The following is a 10612-nucleotide window of genomic DNA, read 5'->3' on the forward strand; positions in this document are numbered from 1 at the left end:
TTCAGCTTTTGGACATGATGACTTTGTGAACTGGGTTTCAGCAAGCCATACCTGACATCTTAGTGTTCCTCCATTTTCCTCAGCACTGTCATTATTATTATTAGTTTTACTCATTTGTAAACATTTTTCTGATGAAGGGTGGGTTATAAAATTCTGAATAAACATAAACACTGATTTTTTATGCCTTAAAGAACCCATAATTTATAAACACGTAATAGCAGAAACCGTAATTATACTATTCCTTTACATGTTATTCTGCAGTTATGCAAGTTCTGTTGAAGTCAGCAGACTGTAAGAATCATAATAAGTGCCATACTAAAATCAGACGAATGGTCTAACAAGCCCAGCATCCTATCTTTGACAATAAGTAATGAATGTTATGTGGAAGTACCTATGGAGATCATCTTCTGATGCTTAGGACTGAGCAAGATGTGGCAAACCCCATGTCTACTTGGCTAATAACACTTAATAGGCCTTGTTCTCCAGAAACTTTAAATTCAGCTATGTAACTGGCCTTGAACACATGATCCAGAAACAAATTCTGCAGTTTGTTGACTGAAAATAAAACACTTGCTGTTATTGACTTTAGATCTGCTGTCAGTTTCATGGCTGCTCCCTTATCCTAATACTATATCAAAAGCTAAAGAACTGCTGCTCCCTACTAATTTGCCCCACACCACTCTTAATTCTGCAAATATCTATCATATCCCCTCTGTTTTCGCTTCTGCAAGCTAAAGAGCCTTAAACTATTTAACCTTTCTTCATAAAGAAGCCTTTAATACTCCTTGCCATTTTCTCTTGCTTTTCTAGTTCTGCTACAGTGCCTTGTAAAAGTCTTTTAACCTTTGTGCATTATTCACATTCTGCTATCAAAAAATCCATTCAAAATGCATTTGTTTCACTAATGTACCCAGCAGAGTCTATACATTAACCCCCTCATCCTCTAATCTTGTCTGCCCAGTTTTACACTAGGCATGCAAAATTACTTGGGTAGGTTATAAAATACCACCAGTTGTGTGAATAACTTAATTGGCAAATTAGCAGATAATTGGCACTAATTTGAAATTACCCATGTAACTGCACATAGTCTATATTCTATAAACAGTGCAAAAATTCTTTAATGGTGATTGCAAGGTGGGTGGCCACAGGAGGGGCATGGGCGGGTCAGTTGTGTGCCCTGCATTTATGTGCTATAGTTACAGAATATCAACAGTTACATGTGTAACTGTAGCACATAGGCATGGACACTTACACCAGCCTATTCCCGGTAGCCTAGCTGTGACCCCCCCAAACCCCCTTCCTTGAAAAAGGAGAGAGAAGGAGTCCTAGCTCCTCCTTCTGCTGGAGGCTGTCATCAAAATGGCAGCGTCCTGCCCGATGCATCTTGGGATGCACTGGGTGGGGCCTAACTGCCATATAAGGGAGTTGGCCAGGGGTCCTACTGGACCACCAGGGTTTTATGAATTTGGGGGGGGGATGGTGGGTCTGGGGTCCACTGGAACACCAGGGCCTTACATGTTTGGGAGGGGTGAAAGGTCTGGAGTCCACCAGACCAACAGGGCTTTAATTTGACAGGAGGTCATCCCCGCTCCATGACTCGGCACAACCCTAATGCCTGTCAGCTGAGTTCGCTAACTTCGCTGCAACTCCCTCTGCCCCGGCCGGAACAGGAAGTAACCTGTTCAGGGGTAGAGGGAGCTGCAGCGAAGTTAGCTAAGTCAGCGAACTCAGCTGACAGGTGCGCGCCGCGGCACCCCCCCCCCCCCAGCGGCGTGCACCCGGGCCGGACCGCCCCCACCGCACCCCCTTGGTACGCCACTGCCCCAAGGTTACGAGCTGATGAGACAGGAAGGATGGGAGTGTTATCCACAGAAATAGAGAATGGGGGAGGAGGAGAGGTTGGTTTAGGGGGGAAGATAAGAAGCTCAGTCTTGGTCATGTTTAGTTTCAGATGGCGCTGAGACATCCAGGCAGCAATGTCAGACAGGCAGGCTGATACTTTGGCCTGGATTTCGGCTGAGATTTCAGGGGTGGAGAGGTAGATCTGGTCCTATTCAAATCTAGGCTCAAAGCTCACCTTTTGGAAGCTGCTTTTACATCTTTAACTTCGTATGTGCCTGAACAGTATCCATGTTATTTTAATCATTCCCATAATAAACTCATTAATCTCTTTTTTGTCCAGTTTTTTCTGTCTTAGACTGTACGCTTTAACGAGCAGTAATCATTTCCTACATGTTTGGGTATAGCACTATGTTCATTTAGTAGCACTATAGAAATGATTAATAGTAGCCGTAGTTTGTGGTGTTAGCATGTTAACTGTTAGTACATAAAGCCTCATTGGAGAAATAAGTGCAAAAATGTCTTTCAGCTCTCAATTGATGCTTACTGTAGTTAAACATGAATAGTTTGTCATAGCTACAAATACATCTATTGATCTTGGTAAAGTGCCTTGTATTACTGTTTTACTGTAGTTACTTACAATGAAACTAAATGTGTTTCTCTTTGCCAGGAGTACTCCACCAAACAGCTGACCAATCTGGTAAATGTCTGCCTGGGATCCCACATCAACAAGAAGGCAAGGCAGAAGCTACTTGCAGCTATTGATGACTTAGAGAGGCCTAAAAGATAATCTAGAGAGAGAGCAGCCTATTTCCCTTCAGCAAGAGTATACACAAACATATCTGTTATGGACTGTTGCCAACTTCCTGTTAAACATATTTTACAGTAGTGTATATTTGATTTCATATTGATGCAAGGGGTAAAGCTATTCTCTTTCTCTGAGATAATAACATATAATGTTTTTGTTTTTTTTGCTTTGTTACTTATATATATTGAACGGTGCTGTTACTATAAGCTGTTGCTATATGTATATGATGCAAAAGAATATACTGTTTATAATTCCATAAAATGGGTTTCTATCAAAGCACTATGTTTTAAAAATGTGAATGGATTTTTTATTTAGGATATGCTAAGAAAATGAATAGTGGTCTCTTTTCCTTGAGGTGCAGTTTATTGTTTTTGGACATATGGTATATAATATTATGGAATCTATCTTCTAATTATGAATCTCCCATGTAATGTAGGCATGGCCATCCCTAAAAATTGAACCTTTGTTTGCTTTTAGATAACTGTAAATGTCAAAAGTTTGTTTCTAAATGAATTTAAAAGAATAATTGACTGCAAATTAGCCTCAGTAATACACTAATAGTAAAACATTGAATGAGAATGATACCGTTTAATTTATGGAACAAATAAAATATGTTATTTTAAATAACTTTACAACTACCACATATATGCTGTTATTCTGTTTCACAGAACGATCTCAGCATTCTCTCTTGCACCAGTGAAGTCTGATGTACCAAACTATGGGGGTCTTTTACAAAAGCTTACTAAAAATTAGCATGCGCTAAACACTAAGATGCCCATTATATTCCTGTGGGCATCTTAGCATTTAGTGCATGCTCATTTTTACCACACGCTAAAAATACTAGCGCGCCTTTGTACAAGGACCCCTATAGGAGTTATTGTTCAAAGTTGACTACTGTGAAAAAATCATTTGCCTTCAAACTTACTTTTGTAAGCTAATATTGATACTTTGTTTTAAAAAAAATTCATGTTCTCATATAGATGTCCTTGAGACTTTAAGGTTTAGATTATACTTTGTTCCTTTATATTGTAAAAGAAATGCTCATTACTGGAAGTTTTACTCATGCAGAAGAAGCGGCTATCTTCAGAACATTGGCATCTGTCGAGAACTGGCTTTTGGTGGTGGTGTTCCACCATTTTGATGTGGTTTTTTTCTGTAGGTATTTTAAAACTGTAATTGAACTCCTTTTTTTGAATAATTTTAGATGGAGTCTCAAAACGTTTTTCAAATAAATTCTGGGGACAAATGTAGTAAGTTGGCTTTGATTTCCCCTTTACTCATCAGAAAGTTCCATGTATTTTGGTACATCAGAGTGGGGAAGCGGCTTCATCCATTCAAAGGAGAATGCTGAGAATGTTTGATGGTAGAGCCTTATTTGGCTCATCTTAAATTTAGTTTTCCATGGACCCTACTTCTGTATGTTGAACATTTAGAATATGTGACCGTCATTGGGGTTTCAGTGAATTCTATTAGAGCAAGAAATTTGTAATACAACAGTCCAAATTCTATCCTTTTATTTCAAAATATATATAAAAATAATTTAGGCCCAAACATTTGACTATTTTAGACTCTTGATTTGAAAATCACCCATTCTCAACATTTTGGGTCCACAACTTTAGCCATGTTTTCCCAGAGATGGTCACATATATGGTCATTTCTGTTTTGAGTTTTGATTTCAGTATAATTTATGATATTTGAAAGAAGTTGAAAACATTTTATCATTATGCCAACTTTGGCTACCTGAGTACTAATGATAGATGCAGATATTGTGAAAAGTTGTTAAAATTTGGGGGGAAACTGTATTGATCTGCTTGATGAACAGCCTGTAAATGCATCATGTAGTCTGTGTATTTCTGATTGAAAACAATAATATTTGAATACAGAGGAATCTAATAAATGGAATGTCCAAAATGAAGAGGAAGCCATATATATATATATATATATATATATATATATATATATATATGTAGAATGTGAAAACTACAATAAAAAAATAATTTCTTTTGAGGTGTTGCATATGCTTCTTTTATATGCCATACAACATGTGACAGGCAATTCTGTAACAGGACAGCCAAATTTTCACACCCCTTGCATAGATAAATATACAGAATACTAGTAATAGGAGCCAGGAGCCTATATCATGCCGAGATGGAAATTTTGGAAGACCCTGTTTTCTTATCCCCATTCTCATGGTGTTATTCAAAAATTCAGCTTTTTTCTCTGATCTCCACACTTCCCTTTTTTTTTTCAGCTGGGAATATTGCGCATTCCTAGTTGCAGCAATGCAAAGATAATGGGTCCCAAGTTAGATCTACTATCTTTTAAATGTTTAACTGGCCAACTGAATAACCTTGCCTGTCTATCCCCCGATTGATTAGTAAAATAAAGTGCACTCCATGGAACTTAACCACCACCAGCATTACTGAATCCATTTGTAATGTTCCTCCACCCTAAGATCCATTAATAATGAAAGCTTCCTCTCACTCCTGACCATCTGGCGCTTAAAGGGATTTTCCTGATGGGTAATGGAGAGGGTACAGGAACAATCTCCAGTGCTCCTGCCCAGTGTCTTCCTAAGTCAAAATAGTGGTTTCAGCTACCCAGCAGTAGTATTGCAGTACTTCTGCTTGGGAGTCAGGCTGCCACAAAGAAATGAGAGGGAAAACTAAGTGCACAGCTCCACTGAAACAACAGATTCTTAATTGCCCACACTCTGTGTCTTGGGGCCCCTTTTACTATGCCGCGTAAGTGTCTACACAACGCCCAACGTGCGCCAAAATGAACTTGCCCGACTACTATATGGCTCTTGCGGTAGTTTCATTTTTGGCACGCGTCTGAAAGATATTTTTTATTTTCTGGCGCGCATAGTGGACGTGCGCAAGTCATTACCACCCAAATCCTTTACTGCTAGGTCTACGGCTGGCGGTAAGGGCAGAGACCCAAAATGGACACGCGGCAATTTTGATTTTGCCACATGTCCATTTTCGGGGGGGGGGGGGGGGAGAGAGACCTTTTTTACAGGCACGCTGAAAAATAATTCTGCGTGTGCCCAAAACCTGCACCTACACTACCGCAGGCCACTTTTTACCACGGCTTAGTAAAAGGACCCCTTAATGTTTATTGCCATTTGCCACTTCAGTCACTGCTGCCCAGTTTCTTGGTCCCAGTATGCTCTTTTAGTCTCATATACAAATACATAAAATAAAAATCTTCTCCATCCTGCCACTTCTGCTGTTATTATCACTGTCGCTGGTCTGCTTGCTCCAGGTCCTGCCATTGCCCAGCCTGCTTTCTTGGTTCAGTGCCCTGTTGTAATATTGCCAAGCCTGATCAACTACCCTGCTACTCCCATAGTTTCACTGGGGTATTTTATCCCACAAAGAAAAATAAAAGCATATTTTCTTCCACTATTCTTAGTCTTGGGTGTTTATGCCACTGGTTGCTCTGCTTCTTCTGACTTCTCGTGCCTTAACCCATTCATACTATAGCTGCTACCCAGCCTTGTCAGCCCTGCCACTCTCTTGTTTTCACTAGGGTGTTTTATCCCTAAAAATGATAAATACTTACTTCTGCATGTTCATTATGGCAAAGATGCTGTTGGAGTGATTATGATTGGTTTGTTTATCACATTTTCAGTGGTGGAAGAGGAGCCTGAAAGTTAATTGAAGAGGAAACAATGCTGAAATGTCATATAGGACAACTTATATGGTGGAATTCAGTAAATGGTATCCAAAATTAAGTGCCGGGAAGATCTGCTCTAAACTAGCATTCTGCAGAGGGCACAGAATACTAGCTTAACAGGGATCTTATGCCTAACTGGGCTTGGCACATTGTAAATGCTGTTGCCTAACTAAATGCAGGCTGCAACTAAAGGAAAAAACAAATGCTCTGAGTTTAGTATAGCAAGCATGCACAGAGTCAACAATACTGAGTAGCAAACCCTACAAAACAACGCAGTACATGGAACACCCTGAAGAAGCAGCGAAACGCTGGCCATCGTCGGCTCAGGGCAGCATATGAAGGACCGCACAGCGGGGAGCAGCATCTGATTGATACTACCGCATAAAGATAAGTGGATTAGTATACATTGGATAGCTTGTTAGGCTCCAGTAGTTTCTAGCACAACCTACAACCAAAACAACACCAACACCACTGCCCGCAAACCACACAACACTCACTTAAACACAATGCCCACCCTAAAGAACATCCATAACAACTCACCCACAATACAACAATCCTATACACAACCGATCAACAATCTAACAAACCAAAAACAAAACAACCAACCAAACGGAACAATCTCTGGATATGAATATAGCCGACTAACAGATGAAAACAATAACAAATTCAACCACCGAAGAAACAGACAACTAATAAAAATTAGCACATCGAACCCCCCCACGGAACCATACCACTCAATCCAACTAGGATATATCAATGCAAGATCAGCAGTAAGCAACTCAGTAGATATACTAGACTGGATCACCACAGATAAATTAGACCTTTTATTCATCACAGAAACCTGGTTCCATAGCCCTACAGACCCCGCCATCTTAGAAACATGCCCACCAGAATACAAAATCACCCACTGGACAAGAAATGGGAAAAAAAGAGGAGGCGGAATAGCTATTATCTACAAACCCGAATTCACCATCACAATCACGGGCGAATCTACCTCGCCACAACTCGAAATGGCATCGACTAGAATTAATCATCCAAACCTTATAGGACATCTTAACACCATCCTATTCTACAGGCCACCAGGAAAATGGCAAGACTCCCAAGCACAACTCATGGATTTCATCTCGAATTCCTGCATGTCTGCCTCAAACATCCTCATACTAGGAGACATCAACCTACACCTAGAAGATGACACCTCACCAAGCACACGAGAATGCAAAGAATTCCTAAAACTCTGGGACTTACAAGTACCCAATACGCAACCAACACACAAAAAAGGACACACACTTGATATCATAACAAATAAATTCGAACCGGATTCAACCATCACAATTACTGACACAAGATGGACACCTACATTATGGTCAGACCACCACAAAGCAAATGTCTCTCTCTGCTGGCGAAAAGCACACATAAACACAAGCAATAAACAGGAGCGAACAACATACAAAACGAGAGGAAAAATAGACCCCACAATATTCTGGCAACAGATCTACCAGAACGAACGGCCAACAAACGCTGACACCATCCAATTCCTCCAAGAATGGGACAATCAATGTACAACAACACTAGACAAAGTCGCCCCAATCCAAACCAGAACATCACACAGGAAAAAAACAAATCCATGGTTCACCGAAGAGCTGAAAAAACTTAAAACACAAGTCAGAAAACTAGAACGAGAATGGAACAAAAAGAAAGACGAACAAACACTAAACGCATGGAAACTACTTCGGAGAAAATACAAATACACCATAAAACAGACCAAAAGACTACATTACAAAACAATAATAGGACCAAACTACAAAGACACACATAAACTCTTCAACCTTGTGAATAAACTGTTAGACACCACACCAGCCACAAACAACGGCAAAGATGTACCAGATGTGGACAACCTTGCGAAATACTTCGAGGAGAAAATTATACAACTATGACTCAAAATACCCGCAAGCCCTATAGAGTACGCCACACTCTTAGATTGTCTTGACCCAGAAGAAGGAACATACCCTGCAGACAGAACATGGACCGAATTTGAAACACTATCAGAAGACCTCATCTCTGATACTCTCAAAAAATATGCCAAATCCCACTGCAAACTAGACACGTGCCCAAACTACCTCATGAAATCTGCTCCTCAACAATTCATAATAGACCTAACGAGCCATGTGAACTTCATGCTACAGAATGGACTCTTCCCAAAAGAAAAAGGAAAAATCCTACTCACCCCAATCCCTAAAGATACAAAGAAATGCACGAGTGATATAACCAACTACAGGCCAGTAGCATCCATACCACTAATAACCAAAATAACTGAAGGAATGGTAACCAAACAACTTACAAACTATCTAAACAAACACTCAATACTGCATGATGCCCAATCAGGATTCCGGTCGAATCATAGCACAGAGACAGTATTAGTCACCCTTATGACTAGATTTAAGCAAATAATTGCAACTGGCAACAATATACTCCTCCTACAATTTGACATGTCAAGTGCCTTTGATATGGTTGACCACGGAATCCTACTTCACATACTCGAATACTTTGGCATTGGAGGAAATGTCCTGAATTGGTTCGAAGGGTTCCTAACCCAACGTTCGTATCAAGTCACATCAAATTCGACCACGTCTAAAGCATGGACACCTGAATGTGGAGTTCCACAGGGATCACCTCTCTCACCAACCATCTTCAACCTAATGATGATCCCGCTGGCAAAACTCCTATCAAACCATAACCTCAACCCATATATATACGCGGATGATGTGACAATATACATCCCCTTCAAACAAGACATTAACGAAATCCTCAACGAAATCAATCAAAGTCTACACATCATGAACACATGGGCAGATGCATTCCGTCTGAAATTAAACACAGAAAAAACTAAATGCCTAATACCTCCCAACACAACACAAAAGAATTCACAGCCATAAACACACCAAACCTGAACCTTCAAATCTCAGAAACGCTAAAGATCCTTGGAATCACTATCGACCGCCACCTAACGCTCGATACTCATGCTAACAACACAACTAAAAAGATGTTCTACAGCATGTGGAAACTTAAAAGGATAAGACCATACTTCCCAAGATCCGTCTTTCGCAGCCTAGTACAATCCCTCGTGCTCAGCCATCTGGATTACTGCAACTCACTATACGCAGGTTGCAAAGAACAAACACTGAGAAAACTTCAAACAGCCCAGAATACGGCAGCCAGACTCATCTTTGGAAAACCAAAATATGAGAGTGCAAAACCATTACGAGAGAAACTACACTGGCTTCCACTAAAGGAACGCATCACTTTCAAAGTATGCACATTAGTCCACAAAATCATTCACGGCGAAGCCCCAGCCTACATGTCTGAGTTAATAGACCTACCACCCAGAAACGCCAAAAAATCATCCCGAACCTTCTTAAACCTCCACTTCCCCAATTGCAAAGGCGTGAAATACAAAACGCTACATGCATCAACCTTTTCTCACATGAGCACGCAGTATTGGAATACACTGCCACACAACTTAAGAACAATCAACGAACAAGCTTCCTTCCGCAGATCACTGAAGACCCATCTTTTCGAAAAGATTTACGGAAAGAACCAAAACACATAAAGTCCACACCTACTATTCACGAATGCATCACACATTCACCTCGGAACTCTCATTCCCGTAATATCACATCATTCATAACTTCAATCACAGAAAGACATATATCATATGTCTTCATGCCTTCTTATCGCCCTCTAAGCTCCCATTGTTTCCTCCCAATGTTTCAATGTTTGTGCTCCATTGTTACACCCCCAAGGACACTCCAATTGTTTCGCATAATTATACAAAATGTAATCCATAACCAATCTGTAACAAATTGTATTTCCAATATTTAACTCATATTGTAAGCCACAGTGAACCCGCAAAAAGGTGGGAAAATGTGGGATACAAATGCAATAAATAAATAAATAGCAGCGATTGATGCACTGAAAATCGGTCAATATTTGTTATCACTTTAAAAGAAAATACACACAATAAGTGTTTTTGACCACAGTGAATAAAATTATTCCCAAAAAAGCCAGCTCTTTCTCCCTTCCTTCCTCCCTCCATATTAGCGTATTCATTTTGTGAAAGATCCTTCCCTCTGCCCAAGGGTCTTCGGGATCTTGCCTCCACCCCGGCCACTCAGCCTCCCGGCCCACTGCAGTCCACAGGGCAGGGCTCAAAGAAAATAAACTCCAAAAAAAGGTAAAAGTCACCAAGCTCCTTTATTGTCAGGGATTCACAGTTCAGTAACTTTC

General features: G+C 40.3%; 1 protein-coding gene across 7 annotated transcripts in view; it reads left to right on the forward strand.

Moving 5' to 3' along the window:
- The window catches only part of VPS50 (VPS50 subunit of EARP/GARPII complex), a 463388-nt gene extending 458820 nt beyond the window's left edge, over positions 1 to 4568 (forward strand). For all 7 annotated transcript variants that reach the window (XM_030200504.1, XM_030200521.1, XM_030200476.1 and 4 more), the window contains one exon: positions 2510 to 4568. In XM_030200504.1, the coding sequence (XP_030056364.1) occupies positions 2510 to 2629 (120 nt within the window). In that variant the 3' untranslated portion in view covers positions 2630 to 4568. The remainder of the gene's footprint in view (positions 1 to 2509) is intronic.
- Positions 4569 to 10612: the final 6044 nt, after the last annotated feature.

The sequence above is a fragment of the Microcaecilia unicolor genome, chromosome 1 (assembly GCF_901765095.1).
Source record: "Microcaecilia unicolor chromosome 1, aMicUni1.1, whole genome shotgun sequence".
In the NCBI taxonomy this organism is placed as follows: Eukaryota; Metazoa; Chordata; class Amphibia; order Gymnophiona; family Siphonopidae; genus Microcaecilia; species Microcaecilia unicolor.